The sequence below is a fragment of the Primulina tabacum genome, chromosome 17 (genome assembly GCF_025594145.1).
Source record: "Primulina tabacum isolate GXHZ01 chromosome 17, ASM2559414v2, whole genome shotgun sequence".
In the NCBI taxonomy this organism is placed as follows: Eukaryota; Viridiplantae; Streptophyta; class Magnoliopsida; order Lamiales; family Gesneriaceae; genus Primulina; species Primulina tabacum.
In genome coordinates this window covers 33511569-33535732 of record NC_134566.1, presented here as the reverse complement: position 1 = coordinate 33535732, position 24164 = coordinate 33511569, and the positions used below count along the sequence as shown (strand labels likewise).

The following is a 24164-nucleotide window of genomic DNA, read 5'->3' as shown; positions in this document are numbered from 1 at the left end:
TAATTTGAATTTAAATATTATTAATAAAAAGTTACTAATTTTGAATCAAAAGTAACTACAAAAATGTGAATGAAATGAACATTTCATCTACATACATTATATTATATTATATTATAAAGATATTTTTGTAAAACTGTTAAATGAAAAAGAAATATGTAGAAAATCAAATCAATTTTTTCATTAGGTTTTTCTTTTACTTATAATGATAAATAAAATAAATTGAATGATTAATTATTTAATTCCTCTCATAACTCCTATTTTATTTGAGTATCTTCATAATTATATATTATCAAATTTTACTTATTATGAGAAATGGCATGACAATTTATTTGCATTTGTATAATTAATACGTACACAAATATAATGACAATTATATTGATAAAAAGGTAATCAAACATTAACTAAACAAATATAATAAACAATTAATTTGAACAAAAAATATAATATATTTTGGGCTCATTCAACTCTGTTATTTTTCTTTAATAAATTGATTTCTGTTGGGGATCGATATAGAGTTTAGAGTGAGGGTGAATAAACTCGTTCATTTGACGGTCGTTTTTGCAAAGGGTGCTAAATTCCTGTTAGAGATTATAGCTAATCTTATTCAAGAGTAAGTCTATCAGATCACAATAAAAAGTGCAGAAACAATCCGATGGAGTACGGTGAAACACAATAAAGCAGTAGGCAGTAGAACAATGGTTGTTTATGGAAGTTCGAAGATGAAATCTTCTACGTCTCCCCTTCTTCTGTTTCCAGAAGTTATCACTAAAAGACTTTGGTTTTTACAGTACAACACTTGTACACACCCACTTCAGCAGGACTTATCTTTTGCCTACTGAAACTCTTAGTTTCTCAACACAATAAAATAAATACAACAAAGTTCTGGAAAAGATTCTTTTCCATATTACAAACTCTTCTCAAAGATATAGTAACATGAATATGATTGTAGAGAGAGTAAGAAACAGTCAGCATAATATGATCTCAAAAGATCAGATAACTATTATGATGCGTGTGCTGCTTTTCTGTATATTGAGCTAGAAGATGATAAGAAGTTCTGAGTGCTCAAATCGACGTTCGTATATTAGATAATGTAATCGTTGTTTTTGGTAACCTATAAACGTCGTTGATCTTGTGTATTTATAGAAGTCTTGAATCCAACGTCTATAAACAAAACGGCTTCTTTGACTTCTGATAGAATCAACTTTATTGCCGAAAAATGTTCCTGCAAAAAAGCTTCAGAATAATTAGTCTTGTTTCATACCACATTTGGTAAAACGTATTAAATGAGTTTGTTCAGCATTAATGATGCATTTAATACTCGTACTTGGTAAAGTAACGGTAACATTTAATATATGATCGATAGGTTCTGATTCAATAAAAAGTCAAGTTCTGCTTCTGTTTATCTAAGCTGATAAGTACTCGAAGAATACTGTTTTGTTAAGGCGATACGAGAACTTCTGCTTTTATACTATCTTATGGTTTTACTATCGTGATCTACTGGTTTTGACTAATATCACCACAATTAAATTAAGTCTATCAACTTCATTACTAAAAAAAATCATTATGTGCAGAGGTTGAATATGATTATCTTGTGTAACATTGTTTGTATTTTTGTTGTTTAAATGTAAACAACTGGTAGTTAGTTGAATCAGATAAATATGTGAAAATTTGAGTTGAAAAAATATAAATAGAATAATTTGGAGCAAATATTTATTTAACTAATATGGCAATTGATTGGTTTATAATGAAACGATTATAAGTTAATTAGGAGAATATATACATTAAGTTTTTTTATTTATGATTATTTGTTATTGTTAATGTGAATGTGAGTTAAACGAATTGATTGTAATTATTTGAATAATATTAAATTTACCTCTGCATCTCAACTTGTCCTTGCACTCTATGTGTTTACTATTTAATTTATGCTATTTATTCATTTCATATTGTTACTATTAAATTTATATTTTCATTTCATTATAATATAATTATTGTTCCTGAAAAATTAAATATATTTATAGTTATTTTAGTTAACTTTAATTGTCCGATTTTCAAAATCTCAAAGCTTCTACATAAATCGAAAGACTCCATAGGGACATATATTTAAAATTTTAATATCATAAAACATATATTGAAATTTTATTCTAGATTATTTGTATTTTTATTAACTTTAATTTTCAAACATAATTTATTCTTAGATTAATGGGTAAATGGCCATGAATGTCAAATTAAAGATTAATGTAAATCACGAATTAGATTTTATAACCATTATTTCTCCATTTATTTGTTTGAATACTCACAATTGTTTCACCTTACTGCAATTGTTGTTTGGAATATTTGTTAATTGCTAAGGCTTAAGATTGAAAATTGCATTTATGATCACTCAAGGAATTGCACACAGGTAAGTGCAAAACAAAGAGAGAGCAGTTCAATTAATTTACTTGTTTAGTTGTCATTTCCTTTTTATTTTCAAGTGTAATGTCGTCAATTATTTTCTGTATTGTGCTTACTATTTATTTTTATGATATATATTTAGTGAGATATTGCAATGATATTATATGTTTGAAGTCGAACAATAAATTTATATTGACATTTGTTTTATTATCTATATATTATGCATGTCATTTCATCTCCATCTAAATTGTTGGTTTTTTTTTACTTTCTCTAATGTATCGTGTGTGGTATGAAAAATATTTTTTTGAGTTTGTTTCAGTGCATATTGTTATATATATATATATATATATATATATATATATATATATATATATATATATATATATTTGTACATTTTATATATAAGTAATGTCAAAATACACCACACGTACTTCATACTAGTGTATTATATATGTATGTATTTATGTATGCTCCGTTTGTATAGATGTTGTCATCTAAGACGATAACATCCGAAAAGTTGTATTCTTCACTGAATAATCACAATGGAAGCAAATAAGTGAAAAAACTAGTGTAGGTGTTCATGAAAGAGAGTCACAACATCTGAAACTGTCGAGTTACCTGATTTCTCTTATTTCTTGAAAATTTTAACATACTATTATCCAAAGCCATTCTGTTACATAAACTTTAGGATATACCGTGTCAATCATGAACTTTGTTTCCCTTCTAGAAAAATTTCCAATAGCTTGTTCTTAAAACTGTTTAGCTGATTCACGTTCTAGTTGGATATTAAACTCTTTTAAACTTATCAGTCATCATCAATTAAAATTGTCAAAGTACATAGAAATAAAAATCTAAGACATTTGGACTCTTCAACAAAATATTATCACAATCAAAGTTGCAAAATCAACATCAGCAAACTTAGCTGTACTATTACCAAAAGTTCAAATGAAAAATTATAAGGCATCCACCAAATACAAGGACACATTACGAGTGAAATGAGACTTGGAATCTCCATATTTCATTTTATTTTACATGAAGAATAATACGGTTGAAAAAATTTTAAATGCTTTATGGTGATGTCCTACAAAGGGCCTGAGTCATCTTTGGACTAGGACAGGAAGGGAGGACCAAAGCATGACCAATCCAGATTTGGTCCTGGAAGTCAAGAGGAGACCGGGTGGAAGCCAGCTTGGGCTCATATTCTTGGTTGAGCAACAAAGGGTTAAATAATACTGCGTGGGTGTTAAAGGTGTATGGCCATGCAAAGAAGCGCTTGGCATCTCGGACACTTGCAACACTTTGGAGTCTTCTCTTACTAGGCGAAGCAGGGTACCCGAGAAGATTAAGTGATCTTGGATCATGTCCACCGATAATATAGGGGTCTGTTCCTCCCCACGTTTCCAGATCATCTGGCCCGGGCTCACCTTATCTGGTCACTGGCAAGAACCACCAGTTCTTGCCAGTTCATACCGACCATGAGAAGACGAGAGCGGGGCCCATAAGTATGGGTCACCATACCTCATAATCATTAACACGACAAACCAGTGCTCATGACAAGACCATGGACAGTATAGGTCGTCATGCCTGCTGTCAGAAGGCAGGGCATGGGTAGATGTATAATTAGGAATAGTGTCTAGGCGCTGCAATCGAGCTCATCTTCTCTCCTATAAATACCCAAGTTTGTTCATTCATTTGAGACATGAGATATTACATTATATTGTATTCAATAAATTCTCTCTCTACTTAGAAAACCCTATGCTGACTTGAGCGTCGTACTAGTTCCACCAGAAAGCCTTCTGGTACCCCAATGACATTTCTTTTTTGAATGTATGCAGATCATCTGACCTGAGTTCATTCTACCCGGTAAAGAGTACACACAGGCTAGATCACTTTAACTCATCCTATCCGGTTTAGAGTACTCACAATATAGGCCAAGTTAGACCACCCGAGCTCTTCTTACCCGGTCAAGAGTACTCACAGTCACAGTGCAGACCATGCCACCCAGTCTCATTCCATCAGATCAAAAATCTTCATAGAAATAGTATGCTCTCTGCTCGATAGATTGTCTACCCAGCTCACCCAATCGACCTGGGCATATCATTGGCGTCGTCTATGGAAAATCAGAACTATAGATGTTGGTATAGTTTTATCTCGAAACTCAACTAAGAAAGATCACTCCGGAAGGGAGACTATGGGCTCAGGGTTAATCCATTCCCTGGTGACCCTCAACCAACAATCATTATTGCTCAGGAAGAAGTGGCCAGTGGATAGAGACTGTAGGAAACGATAGATAGGTTCACCAAAATCACCCACAAGGGGAAGAAGAGATGGAGATAGTTCTTTGGAGCCAGGGAAAACAACCAAAATATTCCGGGAGGCATGACGCCCCGATATGATTTTAATTTCAAGAAATATTATGTTTAGTTCTTGTGTTCAACATTTGATTATCAATGAAAATTCATTTTATCATTTTCAATATGAGTGTAAGTCATTTATCTAAGTCCAGGAGACATGATGCCCCGACATCTTATCTAAACCATGGAGATACGAAGACACGAGGCACCGGCACCTTATCTAAACTCGTGAGACATGAGGCCCTGACACCTTATCTAAGTCATGGAGGTATGAGGCCCGACACCTTATCTTAGTCCGGGAGACATGAGGCCTCAACACCTTATCTAAAACTTAGGATGCATGAGGTCCCGTCACTTTATTTAAGCTCGGGAATAGAAGGGTTATATGATTTGTTAGAGGGTATATATGTCATTACATAATTACATATACGTTAAATTTCTTTTATAAATAGGGATGGGGTACCTGAACTTATATTTCAAAAACGTGAAGACCGTTGAAAATATTAAAATAAATCAGGAAGTTATGTGCCAATTAGCAGGGGTTCGTACGCATTTTACCCGTATGTTTGACATTTCAACATTCTAGCTAGGTTCATTTTGAAGACAATTGATGATGGAAAATGAGTTTATTATTGAAGCTGATGGAGAATATACAATTAATTTTAGAAACATGATCATCGAATAAGATTGTAGATAAAGAAAAAAAGCAAGAACATAAACATGGTCATTCAACATTAGGGATGATAACTTGTATTGTAACACCCCAGATTCGGCGACTGTCCTCATTGTACCAAAACGGGTCTTTCCAGCGTGCTTATGTCCTCACTCACACGCACCCTAGGAAACTTCCCAGGAGGTCACCCATCCCAAAATTGCTCCAAGTCAAGCACACTTAACTTTGGAGTTCTTATATGATGAGCTACCAAAAAGAAGATGCACCTTCTTGATATGAGTAGTACATATCAAATCTTTTAAACCCTCTTCAACTGTACAGTCCATTACATTGAACAGTCTTGGAATCCCTCTCATTCCGGTGTGGGATCGGTTCATTCATGTTCCCTCTACCTAGAAGCCTGCCAGGAGCAGCTCATTGTCCGTGCAACCTCATGGCACCGACGATCACCCCCCGCCCTCTTCGGCCCCACCGTACTTTTAACTACTTTAAAATTTGCGGAAAAATAAAAATTTTCTTAAATATAAAATAAACTTTAAATTTTCGTCCATAAAACAATAGTTCATCCCAAACAGAAATTGCTAAAGGAAAATGCTTGTTTAAAGATCATAAACCAAAACGTATAATCAGAGTATTTTGAACATTTCATAAAACTTAAACTATGGCGGTCCTCGGGTTTAGCCTCCCGCTCAGTCCAAGCCAGCTCACTGGTCCCCACCTCTCGTCTCTTCAAACTCATCCTCACCTGCATCGAGCAAGTCTAGTGAGTCTAAAGACTCAACATGTATAAACTGGAAGTAACGAGTACTACGTAATAAGATCACATGCAGCTTTTAAAATAGAACGTACATACTGGAACTTGAACTTGCATAAATAAGATAGAGTATACGTACATACATACATAGACGTGCCAACAACATAAAACTTTTCTTAAACATGCTTACTTCGTACATACTTGAATATACATAAACTTCATCATTTTGCGTAGAGGCATGTTTCAAAGCAAGTGACCCGTACATAAATGCGCCTGATCAGAATAAACCACAGTACTGGGCTGACAGGGAAGATCAACTGCCACATACATGATATCCCCGCTCATAATTTAACGGGTGGATTGGTCCCTGGTCATACTTTACCGCTTTCCAATCCTGATCTAAACCCGTTCATAATTTAACGGGGTGGATTGGTCCCTGGTCATACTTTACCGCTTTCCAATCCTATACATAAATTGGTCACAAGACATTTAGTATTGCTCAAAAACTTAAAAGTATTTTTTTTGCACGTCGAACATACTTACTTGGTGTTGAGGGATTCATTGGATCTCGCTTGGGGCCACTGCTGCACATACTAACATGAGTTTAACACTTAACTTGAACAACTTAGACGTAGATATTCGTGCTCAGCATCGAAATAAATAAATAGCTTATGACATTCTAGATTACTCGTGACTTGACCTCGTTTAATTATCGTACTAAATCATGACATAGAACCCCAAAACAAATCTCAAAGGGAAACCTAAACTATTCCCAAACAGGAGGTACACGGACCCCGTGCCCAGGTCCGGCTCCGAGTCCGTGTAGGTACTGTAAAATGCGTGTGAAGGAAAGGGAAGGCACGGACCCCGTGCCTAGGTCCGTGTAGGGGTCTATGTAAGCTCTAGAAAATGACACCTCGAAGGAAACAAAGGCACGGACCCCGTGCCAGGATCCGTGTAGGCTCTGTGAACGTAAACCAACGGAAAATCATATACTCAAGGCATGTTTCCCCTAACTCGATCATCCCGACCATGAATCGACACCTCGAGGCCCGGTCCTAGGATACCATAATATGGACTCAAGCCTATACATTTCCCTCAAAACAACCACACATCACAAGTGACAAAATAAACCTGTGAACCCGTCTTTTGACATCAAACGATTTTTACGACTACTCATTTTCCCAATTGGCTAACGACGCGAAACGAATCAACAATAATCATCCCAACATCATTAACAATATACCTAAACGCAGCAGCGATCAACTGTCGATCCCCAACGAAGCCTGCAACAATAAAACTTCAAGAACACATCAATAGCATAATTTTCAGAAAACGCAGTTTGAGCAGTCCCACGAAAAACACCATAACTCACTCAATTTTTATCCAAATATTTCGAATTTTATATCAAATAGAAGATATCAAAAAGTTCTACGTTTCATATGTTGAAAGATTTTCCAGAAAAGCGATCGAAAAATCGCAGTAATTCAAAATACAGTAAAAACGAAATTCTGATATCTAAAAACGTTGCATAGATTGATCAAACAATTTTTCTGCTCAAATCATTTACATCACACATGGATTTTCTCGCATAAAAACATCGCAACACATAATATGACTAGATCGACGCAGGAAAAACAGAATATGCATGCCTTAAATCTTTAATGTTACCGAACGACGACACCGAAGCGAGAAGGAAGCGAGGGTTGATCCGGGACGAACGTGGCGCGATTTTCTTTGAAGAAAACTCAACGAAATCTTGCTGGAAGGGAGGGGGCGGCTGCTCTATGGTGGAGCAACCCTAGGTTTTCTCTTCTCAAAAATAATAAAATCTGAATAATGAAGTGTGTGTGAGTGATAGCTGATTTTTAGTGTGTGTAAAAGTGTGTGTGCGTGTGATTAGTGTTAATTAGGAGAAAATTTTGCTTAATTAATAATTAACCACTAATTAGATGGTAATCAAACACTAACTTTTCTTTAAATTTAAATAAAATCTCTTAATTTAAAATAATGTGTACAAGTGACAAACCTTTTAAAAGTTTTAAAATCATAAAATCACCTAATAATTAAATTAGGCTTTTAAAAATGATAAAACTAAATAAATCTTTTAAAATGTCTCAATTCTCACTTAAAATGAACTACAACATTTTAAAATCGCTAAAAATCGTCGCCGGTCTCTTTTCCTCGATCCCGCATCGAGTGATCGCCTGAAACATGAAACTCGAGAAACTATTTTAACGTGCATCACATAAACATTAAAATAATGCAATTTAATAAATCATACATCAATAAAAATCATTTTAAATTTAAATAAATGATTTAACAATTAAATAAATGCATGAGTTTTACGTGTACTGATTTTGGGTTCTACATGTATAATACAATTGTAGGTGGTAACATAATATTTTGATATAGTATGAATAATACCTTTTACGATAGGGATGAGATTGAGATGAAAGTTGAATATCTGACGGGAATGAGGATGAAGATGAGTACGAGGGTGGTTACAATAAATAAAGATGAGAACGGATGCATTGCACAAAAATTTCTCTAATCAATATTGTTTACTCACACACAAATGCACAATAAACTCATTACTGGAGCAAATTGAGCACCATAGCACCGATTCAATGTTATATCGATAATCAAGGATCATTAGTGCTCAGTCTGCAGCAATATTTGATGCACATTTTGTCAACCTTCACACCATCTCTATTCAATAGTTGAAGATAATTGATTTTAGAATTTAGAGCGGATAATTAGGCTTGTTTGTTTGATCGATTGCAAATAATCTTTGACTAGTTGTCAAATTGATTGAGTTGTTGCTATAAGTTATAACTAAGAGCGAGACTTCAATTGGATCAACTTTGTATAACTTGATTGTATAAATCAAAGTCTTTCTGCATAATCATTTCATTCGTGGAAGAAAATTATGTTCATTTATTTGCTTTACATAATCAATTTTGGCACATGTTTTTTATTGATTCACAAGCTCTGTATATTCATCAGTTTAGTTTTCATAACAAACAATCAGCAAGATAAAAGTTTTTCTCTACTTTTTAAAAAATAAAATAAAATAAAATAAAACCATTATATATATATATGTGCATATTTATTTTATTGAGTAAAATAAAATAAAACCCATTATATTAGAAATTAGAAACAAAAAATTTGTGAGATCCTGCCCGCACACAAAAAACCCTAAACCCACCATGCTTCCAAACTTCAACGGCAACCCTAAACCCACCATGCTCCAAAACTTCAACGGCAACCCTAACAATGGCAACAATGCTTCCGCGCCCCAACAGGTCTTTATCTCTATTTCCATCACTATCTTTTTTTTTTCCTTCCTTGCTGATTGTTTGTTATGTACCAGGTTATCTTTTCCTTTTTTTTTTCTTGCTGATTCTTTGTTATGTACCAGGTTATCGGAAACCCAGGAAGTTTTTGTCCTAATCCTATGCAAATTCGGCCTCAATTCCAAATGGGGGTGCTCAACCCACAACTTGCTATGCCACCTTTCACCAACCCAAACGCCTACTTTGCTCCTACCCAGCTTTTCCCCTTCCCACCGGGCCATGCACAGAACTTCAGTTGTAGCAGTTTGAATCCCATCTTTGCCCATAATGCCGTCAACTCCCCCCAGCTCTTGCACAATGGGCAGTTCAATGTGCCCAATTTAGTACAAAATGTGAACCAGCTTTTGCAAATGCAAATTGCCAGTTGCCGTCCACAAAACTTCACTAGTGCACCGTCAAATATGATGAATGGAAATGAAAACGTGCTGCAGTTGATGAATGGGAACGCCTCAAAACAAATGCACGGCAATGTTAATGCTGCAAAGGATTTTGGTACCCCTCAACATCAACAGAATCTGCATATCAATTCTCCTCGTGCTGCAAAATTACAGGTTACTTCTTGAGGTTGCGTTTTGGTTGTACTTGTATGTCAAGTTGGTACATTGAGATTGTTGTCACGTAATATGAGTTATGTTATTGATTCTCTTTACATGTGAAAACTGAAAACAATTTTTTCCAGTCATTCTTTTTCCTCAACTTTTGCATGGAAACTGGATATTGTTTCCCGGAAAATGTTTGTGTGGAGATCAAATGAGGCTCATTAAAAAAATTGTTCTGAATTAGCATTCTGCTTGATACCAGGGTTGCTGTGGGAACAACTTTCCACGGGGTATGTTATGAGAAACTGTGTTTGGAAACATAATTTATGCTTACGAGCTCATACTCAAACACCTGCTTGGTGTATTTTGGTTGGGAAATTTTTAAATCCAAGTACAAGATTTTGCTCTCCAACCCTTGGGGATTGCTACTGTGTAAATGTCATGACACTTGTTCCCGATCTGATGGAAATATTCTTTCTTAATGTGACCATCGTAATGAAGAATCCCGAACATGCCATATTTCAGTATATGTTTAAATGTAGGCAAGTTAATTGAATTTTTTAACCAGTTTTATTATGTTAATTTTAAGTCTTTGAAGAGAAAATGTTTTTTTGGTCTTTGGTTTCCTATCACCGTCTTTTTGGCATAGTTATGACAGATTGACACTTTTTGCTGATGCATAGAATCTAATGTTCCTTCATTTTATTGTATTTATCAGCTCTTTTTCAATAATGAGAATTCACGTACTTTGTAAACACCAAAGTGATACGACCTGAAGTGTCTTCTGCTGTATGCATGAAACAAGCTATTCTAAAACAAATTACACTTGTCTTTTTATATTTTGAAACCTAAAATCACCAAATTGTTTACTTGCCTAACAATTAACTTTCTTATTCCTGAAATTTTTAGCCATGTTTCTTCTTTTCTCTGGACTAACTGGATTATTAGATGGTGAAGTGATGGAAGCTTCATTAATTGTTGCAGAGTAATGCAGGCGAGTTCCATGGGGCCAACAATAACTGGAAAAGATCAAACAAGAAGAACCTTAGTGGTAATTTTAAAGGTGATGCATCACAGAGAGGGTATGTCTTACATTAACTCTTTCCTTGCAAATCTCTCTGTATGTGCAAGTGAGTACAACTGTACAAGTTGATTTGTTACTTCACTGATGTCAAAGTCTTACAGATTTGTGAAGCAGAGGTTTCATCACAAGCAATATTCCAAAGGAAATTCCAAATTTCATAATGAAAATCAAGGAAAAGGTGGGAGAGTTGTCTACTATGGACTGTGTTTGACACTTTATGGGTGGCTTCAATTCGAACAGTGAAACGATGAATGCTTTTGTCCTGTAAATTGTTATGGATTTTCCAGGGGCCATGTCACAATCTTTTCATCAGTTTCACAGGAATAAGTTATTACTTCCTGTAACTCATGCACATCTAAAATAAGATGTCTAAGTGGTATGTTTATCATGGATGTCTAAGTGGTATTGTTTATCATCTAGGGCAAAAGCAATGGATGTGATAAATCATTGTCATTATCATATGCACATTGTGCAGTATAAAGATATGGACATTTAATGCTCATCACTGCAGTGTCAGTTAATGTCAATGATCAAGAGGTTTCTAGTAAACTTGACTATCTCATCATCCTTTGTTTCAAAATTTTAATCCTATTATAGAATTTTATATGCTCCGTTACATTTCTATTGAACTCAAATTCTCAGTTGCAAGAAGAAACTGAATTTAAGGAGCTAGGGACATGTAATCTTATAATTGTAGTATAATTGGATGATGTCATGTTCGATGACTGGTTTGGATATTGAACTCCATAACCACCTAACTCTGAATGTTTGCCGACTCAAGCTCCTGCTTTTGACGGTTGGATAATTGGAAATATTTTGTTGCTTGCCATGCTACTGGGATCCATGATTTTGCTTACATAGGTTAACAATTTAGTATGACTTTGAAATGAAATGTAAGTCAGCTAGCTATAAATTTATTGGAATAAAAACCACCGCATCAAAGAAATGCTTAGAGATGGCCTCAGTAGCACGGATACCCAATTTTTTTGAAGTATCGGACACAAATATGACACACACATATGCGTTTCGGATATGGCAAAGCCGAGTCGTTGACTTTTTGTAGGTTTGAGTAGTCGAATACGTTTTGGACACGGCTCGGATACATTTGGGCACAATTGCAAATACTTAAAAGATTTAGGGGTTAATTGAAAAAAATTGAAGTTTTAAGGACTAATTGGAAAATAATTAATAAAATGAATTGGGCTTTGGGCTTTTAAAGCCCTAAATTTATAATTGATCTTTCTCTCTAACATTCTGCTTAACTATTTGCTCGGCTCTCATCGTCTCTTCACTCCTATTAAGTCCGTCGCCTGCCTCTTTTTTGCCGCTCGCCGCATTGTTTCTGACTTTCTGCTCGATTCCTCTGAAGTGCTCGTCGCATGTAAGCCCTAATTTGTAATGGAAAATTTTCAAAAGGAGAGTGTATGTGAGGATGTAGATGATTATTCTTCTTTTGTGAAAATTTATAACCAAGATTGAAAAGGGGGCTGGAGGAGGAAATATTACTTGGTCGTGTAACATATGTGCTAAAGTGTGCAAGGGATCGTACTTGAGGGTGAAAACACACCTATTCAAACTCAAAGGCTTTGGAATTGCTAGTTGTGTGGCTGTTTCTATACGTCAAATAAAGCATATGCAACAACCTGTGGATGACACTGAATTGAGAAGGAAGAATGCTAAACCGAAAGAAGTTCAATTTCCTTCATCATCTGCATCATCAAACATGGCTTCAAAATCCTATGTAGCAGTCCTTTTTTCTCGCGAAGTGATGATCCAACAAAGAAAAGAATAGGAACACCTTCTTGAAAAAGGTTTTGACTTGAATGATAGAGATGAGCTCCACTCTTAAATTGCGAGGTTCAGTATGGCTACTCAACGAACGATTCTAGGTTATCTTCCACTCGGATACAAGTTATTGAGAACTACATTTTTTCAAAAAGAAAAGGCTCATATTGAAAAGTTGTTGGAGCCAACAAAAGCTGCTTGGAAACAAAAAGGTGTTAGTATTTGTAGTGATGGGCGGACAGATGTACAAAGAAGATCGCTTATTAATATGATGTTTGTGTGTGAATGTGGTCCTATGTTTCTAAAGTCAATAAATTGTGAAGATGAGTACAAGGATAAAGGTTTCATCTCTAAGTTAGTTGCTGATTAATTCCATAAATGAAGTGGGACACCAGAATGTTGTTCTAGTGATAATGGATAATGCTCCCGTATGCAAAGCCGCTGGGTTACTTGTTGAGGCAAAGTACCCATACATATTGTGGACACCTTGTGTTGTGCACACTCTGAATCTTGCTTTGAAGAATATTTGTGCACCGATCGACACTGTACAAAACAAAGAAGCCTTTGAAGAGAGCAAGAGGATGGCAAAAGTATCAAATGATGCTTCAATGGCGATAACTCGAACTTGAAGATGCTCTCACTTGCGGAGACTTTTTTTTTATAGAAAACTAACTTTATTATAATAGTGAAATGTTTTACAATAGACGCAGATGAGTAATCCGCGAAAACGTTACAAGAGAAGTCGCTAAAGCACTACGCTATGATACTATCACACTACCTCATGTCCATACAAATTTCCAATCCCTAACTATGTCTGAAATACATAAATGATTGTACTCTGGCAACTTTGTCGTCCAATTGGTGACTCTGAATTTTATTTTCTCTCAGACTTTGTCTACGGACTCCGACACATCTTCAAATATTCTGTTATTTCTTTCCAACCATATCGACAAAATATGCAATGAATTATCATATACCAGAATCTAGAGAATCTTTTCGCTATGGGACACCACGACTCCATAATAAATAGATCTTGTGCCTTCCTCGGAAATGCCCATTGAAAACCCAGCTCTTTTAAAACTTACATCCAAATACCACTCGAGAATGAGCAATGCAAAAGTAGATGGTCTTGATTTTCCTCTTGCTTTTAGCATAAACAACACCATTGCGGGCATAAAACGCAGTCCGGCCACCTTCTTTGCACCGAGTCGCATGTGGGCAGTTTCCCCAAGGCCACGATCCAAGAGAAAATTTGAACTTTTGTGGGACGTGTACTTTCCAGATATTATGAAAATAGGAGAAGAACGGGAAATTTGAGATCGAGAAGAAAGAGTTGTAAAAAGATCTAACAAAAATCAACCCTTCCCCCAACCAAACTCTAAAATCCTCGATACCCACCTCCAGTCTGACTCTCTTTAAGACTCCTAAAAGATTAGTGAACTCACCTAACTCAACCTCGTTAAAATCTTTTTTAAACCTCACATTCCAAATGAAAGAAGAATTGACACTGCTATTGACAACATCTACGAAGTTACAGATAGGTTTGTTGGTTGAAATGCAAATTCGAAACAAAGATGGAAATCGGTCTTTAAATGAGGCCCCCCTCCCAAACATCCTCCCAAAAACGAATGATATTACCCTTTGGGCACCGTTCTAAACAGTTGTTGAAAAGCCGGTTGAGAACGAGTGATAAATTCCAAGGACTTCTGAATGTCGCTTTCTCCGCCAAACCCATGTCCCACCCGTTGTCATGAAGACCATAGATGCTCTTAATTACTTTTTTCCACAACGTCCCCCTTTCCACTGAACATCTCACATGCGGAGACTTGATTTGCTTCCACGATCATTATGATCAAAAGGTTCAGGCAAATCAAGAAATTTCTTGAAAACATGTTGATTAGTGAAAGATGGGATCTGTACGAGGATGATGATATAGTGAAAGCTAGAGTAGTGAAGTACGAGATATTGGATGATCAATTCTGTAAAAAGATTGATTATGTACTTTCTTTAACAAGTTCAATTTATGAGATGCTAAGGAAAGTAGAATGTGATCAACCTTGTCTTCATTTAGTATATGAGTGGTGGAATGAAATGATAGAGAAGATCGGGGTTGCTATCTCGAAGGGGCCTCAAAGTGGAGATTCAAAGTTTTGTGAAGTTCATGATATTCTGGTGGAGCGATGGAATAAAAGCAATACACCTCTGCATTGCTGAAACTCTAAAAAAATTTAACTAAGTTTTAGCAAATTATAAATATTAGTTTGTTTAATTTTCAACCTTTTTATATAGATATTATAGCAATGAGTGGCTCCAAGAATCTTATAATTGACTTCTTCCTTATAAGGACATTGAAGTTTCAAGAGAAAAGAAAAAGTGAATTGAAAGATATTACTCATGTTCATCAGAATGAGTAAGTGTCAATGAGGAGTTTGCCACTTTTTCCGCAGACATTGATGATTTTTTAGATAATGAGGCAATGCGTGATCAAGGTTTGATGACTCCAAGACTCCAACTAAGTGGTGGGTTATCCATGTAGCTTCCGCACCAACTCTTCAAAGTTTAGCTTTAAAGCTACTTGGGCAGCCTTCTTCTTCTTCTTCTTCTTGTGAGAGAAATTGGAGCACCTACAATTTTATACACACACTGAAGTGAAACAAAATAATACCACAAATAACGGAAGATTTGGTGTATGTTGACTACAATATTCGTCTTTTATATAGGAGGAGTCCACATTATAGTGAAGGAGAAAGTAAGATGTGGGATGTTGGAGCGGATGCATTTGATTACATGGACGTGGAGGGTGTTGCTATCCTTGAAATTGCCAATTTATCTCTTTATGAACTTGCTTGGAGTCGGTCTTATTTACTGATGAAGCCAGTGTTGGTGATGAGACCGACATGGATGCTTGATTTTTTTTACTTGCTTAAGATCAATTTGGTGTTTTATATTTTTGTTGATGAAATATAACATTATATATATATATATGTGTGTGTGTGTGTGTGTATATATATATAATTTTTTTTCGTATTCGATACGATTCCCTGCCCCATATCTATGCAACATAGGAGGTGGCATTGGTGGAAGATAATATCATAAAGGAGCAATTGAGATGGTTTGAGCGCATCAAACACCAATCCTTATGGCACCTGAACTATGGATATAGAAGTAGTAAACTTTAAGAGGAGAAATGCCAATGTTAACTTGACATGGTGATATTAAGTATGATTTACAGGGAACCACTAGAACTTTAATTTCAAACCACCCTAATTAGCTTTGGTTTAAGATTTGTATGATAATTGCCTTGTCAAACACTGTTATATGGTAAAGCTTATTGCAACCTGTGAATTAGTATTCATCTTTTTTAGTAGTTATGATTATGATATGATAAGAATTATCTTTACTGTTGTTTTAAACTTTAAATAGATTAGATTGATCTCTTAATTTAAGGAAGTTTGGTAGAATGATATTCTATAAATCTGATTTGTATTCTTTCCTTCTATCAATGAATAAAATTATGTTTCCTTTCTGCCCTAATTCTCTTTTACGACATGGTATCATCGAGTAGGCAGAACCGATGACAGAATAGGGTATGGCTACTCCACCTTCTGACCCTTCTGAAACCAACTCCAAATCGGCGCTGGCCACCCATGGAATGGGCGACGCCTCTTCCATGCCCATTATATGCCATAACTAAATGGGCAAAACTATCTCCAATGGTCCCAATCTGTGATGATGATCTTACGTGGTAGAGGCAAAGATGAACTTTTCTTGGACACATCCAAGAGTTGTGTGGCCAACGATAACAACTTTAAGGCATGGAAGACTGAGAACAATTTGGTTATGTCATGGCTAATTAATTTCATGACTCCGGAGATTGGCTAAAACTTTCTCCTCTATCATTCTGCTAAAGAAATCTGGGATGCAGCACGTGATACTCTCCCGTCTAGGGATGCTCTTCGCGATAGAGAGTATTCTCCATGACCTACGACAGGGGGGATGACACTCTCACCACCTATTTTACTTAGATCACCCGTCACTGGCAGCAGCTGGATTTGTTCGAAATTCATTAATGGAAGTGCCCCACTGATGAGCAGAAATATAAATCCATCGTTGAACAGAAACACGTGTTTAAATTCTTATTGGGCCTCAACTGCAACCTCGATGAAGTCGGGGGCCAGATTCTTGGCTCTAAAACTCTGCCCGGCCTCCGAGCATTCTTCTCTAAGGTCCGTCAAGAAGAAAGCCGCAGGAAAGTAATGTTGGGCCCTTCACAAAGTGCCTCAAATCCAGTTGATAGTTCTGCCCTCACCATTCATAAAAGTCTTCTCTCTCAATCCAATCTAATAGTGAGCTTGGTTATTCTCCAATTCAAAAGGGATATAAATGTTATTCTCCAACCACTAGGGAGTTCTATACCTCTATGGATGTTACCTTCCTTGAGAACCAACCTTTTTATTCCAATTTCTCGTTTCAAGGGGAAAGAGGTAGCATTGAATCTCCAAATTGGGCGGCTATCAGTCCCACTGTAACCTTCAGAGAGCCGACCGAAGTCCCAATCCAGCCTGATCCTGCAACCGACAGCTCACTTGATCTCGATCCATCCCCTGCCAATATACCTCTCCAGGTCTATTCCCGCATAAAGCAGTCAACAAGATCATGCACAAAATCAGCAAGCCGATAATGCTTCTCCACCTCCATTTTCCTGCACAAACAAGCAAGGTACTACTGAACTTGAAATTATTTCTCACGATGTTGAACACATTGATCCAAATGATTTGCCTATTGCACTAAGAAAAGGGGCTCGAATGTGCACTCTTCATCCGATATGTAAATTTGTCTCTCTTGAACATTTATCTCCTACATATCTAGCATTTGTGTCCAGGATTGATTAGGTTCATATTCAAGAAGTTCTCCAAGACCCAAAATGAAAAGCTCCTACGATGGAAATATGGTCACTAGAAAAAAATAACACTTAGGAGATCGCCGGGTTTCCCCAAGGAAAAAGGACAGTTGGATGTAAATGGATTTTCACAGTTAAGCATAAAGCTGATGGGAGTATTAAACGATTCAAAGCACACCTAGTAGCAAAAAGATTACATAGTCTTATCGGATCAACCACGAAGAGATATTTGCCCTGGTCACTGAACACAATCCGATTAATCTTATCAATTGTAGCTAACCTAGACTGGCCGGTGTATCAACTTGATGTGAGGAATGTATTTCTTAACGGGGATCTTGAGGAGGAAATCGACACGGACATTCCACCAGGTTTTGAGTCAGAAACTACTCTCAACAAAGTGTGTAAGCTACGAAAGTCACTACATGGTCTAAAGCAATCTCCTCGAGCATGGTTTTGCAAATTCACCTCTATTCTGAAAGGAGAGGGATACACTCAATGTCAATCTGACCATACTCTGTTTGTTAAAACACTTTGAAGGAGGAAAAATCGTTGTGATCATTGTCTATGTTGATGATATTGTCCTTACTGGAAACAATGATGAAGAAATGGTCGTGTCAAGATTCTTCTTGCAAAGGAATTTGAGATGAAAGATTTCGGACCTTTAAAATATTTATTGGGAATGGAAGTAGCCTGGTTAGCTCATGGGATACCAATTTCTCAAAGAAAGTATATACTAGACCTCCTGAAAGAAACATGAATGCTGAGGAGTCTACCGGTTGAGACTCCAATGGACCCAAACGTAAAAAATATGGGTAAATGATGGCTACCCGTCAGTTGACAAGGGAAGATATCGACGCCTAGTTGGCAAACCGATTTACTTATCACACACACGCCCAAATATTGGGTTTGTGGTTATTGTGATGAGTCAATTCATGAATAATACGACTAAAGATCATATGGAAGCGGTGTATCGGGTGCTAAGATACCTAAAAAGAACTCCTGGAAAAGGATTACTCTTCAGAAAATCTTCAGTTAGAAATGTCAGGGTGTACATTGATGCTGACTGGGCAGGATTCAGCATCCCAAAGTGACAGACGCTCTACCGCGGGTTAATGGGCCTTTGTTTGGGGAAACCTTGTAACTTGTAGGAGTAAGAAATAGTCCAGTTGGGGCTCGCAGTAGTACTGAAGCAAAATATTGTGCCCTGACTAATGGAATTTGTGAGGGAATATGGCTTAAAAGACTACTCAGTGAATTGAAGTTGGAAGATGATCATCTCGTGAAATTGATGTGCGACAATCAGACAGCTATTCGTATAGCCAAAAATCCAGTCCATCATTATCGAACCAAGCACATTGAAGTATACTGACATTTTATAAGTGAGAAACTTGAGATGAAAACAATTGAGCTCATCTACACCCGACTCGAATGCAACTTGCTGACATCTTGACTAAAGCTCTGTATCGATCAATCTTTGAAGAAGTGCTCCATGCTAGGCATGATCAACATGTATAGAGGGGGAGTGTTGAATTAGTATTTATCTTTTTAGTAGTTATGATATGATAAGAATTATCTTTTTCTGTTGTTTTTAAACTTTAACTTTAAATAGGTTAGATCTATTAATTTAGGGAAGTTTGGTAGAATAAAATTCTATAAATCTGATTTGTATTCTTTCCTTTTATCAATGAATAAAATTATGTTTCCTTTTTTCCCTTATTCTCTTTCACGACACAACCTTTGATCTGCCAGCATATTTTTTTTGGCAGACTAACTATATCAACACATTTTTTATTTACTTAAATATATAAACTTTATGCATTTGTGGTTTCTCAGAATTTGGTGTTTCTTCTGGAGTTTGACTATATCATTTAGTTTCATCTTTTGCAAGTCTATTTAAATATGCTTTGTGCTTTCCTTATCTTTTTAACAGGGTCGAAAAATGGAGCAAACACCTCTATTCTTTCTGATACGGGCAAACAGATTCAAGTGGAAAAAGGGAGGTAATTTTATTTATTCATTTTCCTTGGGTCATCGAGCAATTAAGTAGTTATTTCCTACTTGTTTTCTGGCAATTGTAAGACCGGAGTTGGAGAATGGGAGAGCACAAAAGAAAATAGAGACAGTTAACTGTATTGAAGTGGATCGAGGCCCTATTTTTGGCAGCTAGTCTATTTATTTATTTATTTTTGCCTTTTTCGTGTCATTGTATTAAATTTCTTTTGCCACTGTCTTTTAAATCAGGCCTCTCACGTTGAACTACACAGAACAAGAAATTCAACAGTGGCGTGAACAGCGTAAGAAAAATTACCCGTCAAAAGCTAACATGGAGAAGGTATGCTGATAGGCGATCTCTGTTTGATGCTCCGGTTTTATCTTAAGAGAGAAACATGTTATTTTAGATGTGTTAACTGCAGAAGTTGAAAGACAATTCTATGCGGCTTGAGGTCACAGATGCAGTTGCCAAGATACGGCGTCAGGTATCCAAACTTGCCTTAATTGAACAAAGACATAATTTTGGGTCATACAATATATTTTTGTGAATTTCTTCTCTCCCGTCTGAGTAGAAAGGGATAATTTATGACCGGACGATAAAATTGGATATGGAATATTTCTGTTGCTTATTGATTTTCCGTGTTTTGAATGATTTTGCCTGGTTCTGGTGTTTCTGGTTTGGGACAGCAGTTATGTTCTACTTTTTGCTGGTTTACCTATGTAGCCTCACGCTACTTTGTCTCCGTGCTTGTTTCTATACCGACGTTAAATGGCTCACAAATCCAAACCGTTGGCCTCACGCTACTTTGTCTCCGTGCTCGTTTCTATACCGACGTTAAATGGCTCACAAATCCAAACCGTTGGCCTCACGCTACTTTGTCTCCGTGCTTGTTTCTATACCGACGTTAAATGGCTCACAAATCCAAACCGTTTGCAATTGCTTGCCATGAATCCATCAGCAATTGCAGAACATGGAGCAAGCATTACCTGGCCGCTAGCTGAACACAAACAAGAATATATGTCATGAGAAAATGCCATAATCACCAGCCACCATTCATAAACCAATTTCCGGGGAGTTGAAAAAGTGAACTGCTTCACCAAAATTGGTTCCTTTTACTTACAAAGCTACCATGATCATACCCGTCTGCTCAATTGAAACCAGAACTGGAAGAGAGAGAGAGGAGGAAGACAATAAGAAAGATTGTGCCACCTTTTGAAACAATTAGAAAAGATTAATGTGGAATATGAAATCTTAACGGCCCCCTTGATCACGAAACTATGGACCATCAATAGTACTGTAATTTATAAAACTTCCCGCAATTCTTAACTTAATTTCTGTTCCTGCATAAATCAGTTTGTGATATTCGCCACTATTTTGTTTAAGCATGAATTGTTGTCTTATTCTCCATTTTGATAAGGAAGTTAGATAGATGATGCTGGAATAGTAATTGGATACAGTATAAGGGAATTGATCGATTTTAGGACTATCAGGTGTTACATTTGCTTCAATCTTGTATGCCTACATGATAGTAACAACTAGTAATGTGGCTGGTATTTGTTGAACGGATAGTGGCAGTGGAGGACTCTACTAATGGTGGTGAACTTTTGTTATAAAGCAACAATTTGGCCGATTTAGAGATTAAAATTATTTGAGTTATACCATCACCAAGAGGATAGGTTTTGGCACATTGATAAGTGTATTAATACAGGAGTGCAAATTGTAGCAAGTGTTGGTAGGGGGTCTGTTGTGGAGCGAAATCACACCTACTGTCTTGTATGGTACTTATGTGAAGGGGATTAAGAAGTGACGTCGGACTGTAGTTGCACAGTTACAACAAGTGATAGCTTTTGGTACAATGACATACATTTGGTCCAACAACATGATTGGTTGATTTGGGATCAATCTTACCGGCATCACAAATTTTAACTACTGGTTCTTTTATTAATATATTCAATTCATGTTTGGATTTTTCTATAGTTTTGGAGCGTCTGGCTAACCCCCTCTTGTTGTCTTCTTGAGTTTGATATTCTCCTTCCATGATAAACAATTGTCAACATTTCTCTCAGGAACTCAAGGAGATATTGGAGAAGCAAGCTGAATTAGGTTGTGAAGTTGCAGAAATACCATCATGTTATTTACCAGATTCTGAAAGACAGACGGATGGCAGGGTTAAAGACCAACACGTATTCGGGAAGAGGGAGAGATTTCCAAACAAGTTTGATAGACAGGGCAAATTCCATCAAAATTTTCATGATCGAAATGATTGCTTTGCTAAGAAACAAAGATTGGCAAGTGACAGCACCCATTTGGATAATAAAAGGGAGCCATCTCTATTGCAGAAACTGCTATATTCGGATATTAAAAGAGACGCAACATATTTGCTGCAAACTTTTCGGTTCATGGTGATGAATTCATTCTTCGCGGATTGGCCTAGCAAGTCTCTGAGATTTCCCGTGGTCGTTATCAAAGAATCAGGTGATGAAAGTGGCAGTTCGGAAAAGAAGAATCAGGTGGCGGTAGACGATGTTTCTGCTTCTCCTGGAAGGGATTTTGTAATAAAAAATGTAGGTCAAAGTCTTCAAGAAGAGGGAGAAATTACCGTCTGATTTTCTAGTTTTTATATAGGTATTACTCTACGTGGATATTTGTTGCACGTAACGTTGATTATGTTGGATAAGGTTAACATTTGTTGCATATGTGGTGGCTATGTAAGTTAAAGAAATTGGAAAAGAAAAAAACTTATCTATTTCTGATTCTCTGAAGGAGTAATTATAACATAAATAAATACAAATACTTATGTACATGCATTTGTATCATATGGTATATAAGCATAAACATCAACATAAAAATACAAAATTTAAAAAAACTCCGAAGTGAGATAAATCTCCAACACTCTTGTGGTATTATATTTAATTTCAGTTAGATTGTCGCCACCCGTTTTTGCTTTCCCAGTTTTCTTGCATTCATCGTCCTCCCTTTGACCCGTTAATTTTGTTCGATAATGCATCGATCTACAAATCACATCAAACCAAATTATACGCCGCCCAAAATCTTCTCCAATTGCCTTGTTATTTCTTGAGTTATACATCCTCCTCCAACGTTTTCGGGATGGCTTTTAGTTTCAAAAAATTGTAGGTGAATTTTCATTTGCCACCCCATGACTGACAAAATTTATTAGGAAATACCAAGTAAAACGTCAAATTTGATTCGGAGCTGTGAGGTCCAAATAATATATATTTTCATAACTTGATAATTTTATTTACTATTTTCTCATGATATGAAATTATAATTTTTATCTTTGTTTTTCTCGGGCATTTATAATTCTTTTGATATCAATAATTTGTATCTCTATTTTCCAATCCTGTAATTACTTAGAAATATTTATATTTTATATACAAAATAAGATACTTTTAGTAACTATGTTCGTTCCTCCAATGAAAAAATTTAAAACATAGTTTTTATTTTTTCGTAAATGAAATTTAAATAAAGGAAATAAAGAAGATAATTTTTTTTAATATGATCAGACAATCATCAACTTCACAAGGCTATGAAGAAAAACATTATTGCAAACACTATTGTATTTGTACAATTACATATTCCTCTGAAGTCTGACCCAATAAAAATACAATATTTTCAATTATCATTTTTCAAAATGAAAAATGTTTTGTTAGTTCTGATTTTTGTTCTATGGTTCTTGAGAATCATTATCACCTTTACATGTCCATCCTTAATGCCTAAATTTTAAACAATTTTAGTTGCACTTGTTTTCAAATCTGCTTCATTTGAAATCTTTTTAAAATGTTTCTCCTATTAACACACCTTGTTTTCTCGAAATTGAATAAAAAAAATATTTTTCACAATATATTAGGGTTGTCTCCAAGACAATTCACAATAACTTCATCCAATATCCGTTTTTATATATTATTCCAATTTGAAAATCAAATATTAGTTAGGCGTGGGACAAAATCACATGCTACGATCTCACCTACTTCAAAAACAATGGTAAACTAATTGTTCGTGGACAATCCCAAACTCTCAGAAGCTGGATAGTGCGGAGGGAAAGTGAGAGAAAAGAGAAACCGACTACTTGTTGTTGATCTCACATGCTATAGTTTGAGATAATAATATGAAAATAAAGTATAAAACTAAACACCAAGATTTGCGTGAAAAACCTTTAAAAAATTATAAGGGTAAAAACCACGGGCAATATGAAAAGAATTTCACTATAATATTTTATGTGTACAACCACTCATTGTGTTTTCAAATAGAACATATACTCTCTTAATAATGGAGAACAAACACTTTACAAATATTATAGAATTAAGCACTCAA

At 35.8% G+C, this 24164-nt stretch overlaps 1 protein-coding gene and 1 long non-coding RNA gene across 3 annotated transcripts; both read left to right on the top strand.

The window, feature by feature from the left end:
• Window positions 1–9327: 9327 nt before the first annotated feature.
• On the top strand, window positions 9328–22571 carry LOC142530388 (uncharacterized). 2 transcript variants are annotated; one of them, XM_075636212.1, is made up of 9 exons: window positions 9328–9413; window positions 9450–9480; window positions 9597–10082; window positions 11055–11152; window positions 11256–11332; window positions 19770–19839; window positions 20081–20171; window positions 20254–20316; window positions 21899–22571. In XM_075636212.1, the coding sequence occupies exons 1-9, from the start codon at window positions 9385–9387 to the stop codon at window positions 22436–22438; spliced, it is 1485 nt and encodes a 494-aa protein (XP_075492327.1). In that variant the 5' UTR covers window positions 9328–9384; the 3' UTR covers window positions 22439–22571. The 2 variants fall into 2 exon arrangements, with proteins under 2 accessions (XP_075492327.1, XP_075492326.1); XM_075636211.1 differs by having other exon boundaries at window positions 9354–9480; window positions 21899–22570.
• Window positions 16662–19548, top strand: LOC142530389 (uncharacterized). Its single transcript, XR_012816147.1, has 2 exons — window positions 16662–17658; window positions 17822–19548. It is a non-coding gene; the product is annotated as an uncharacterized LOC142530389 (long non-coding RNA).
• Window positions 22572–24164: the final 1593 nt, after the last annotated feature.

Bases quoted from the DNA above. Each gene is read 5' to 3' on its own strand.
- LOC142530388 (XM_075636211.1), top strand. From the start codon at position 9,385: ATGCTTCCAAACTTCAACGGCAACCCTAAACCCACCATGCTCCAAAAC. The intron at 10,083-11,054 runs GTTACTTCTTGA...TAATTGTTGCAG, and splicing joins CTCGTGCTGCAAAATTACAG to AGTAATGCAGGCGAGTTCCA. The intron at 11,333-19,769 runs GTGGGAGAGTTG...TCTTTTTAACAG, and splicing joins TAATGAAAATCAAGGAAAAG to GGTCGAAAAATGGAGCAAAC.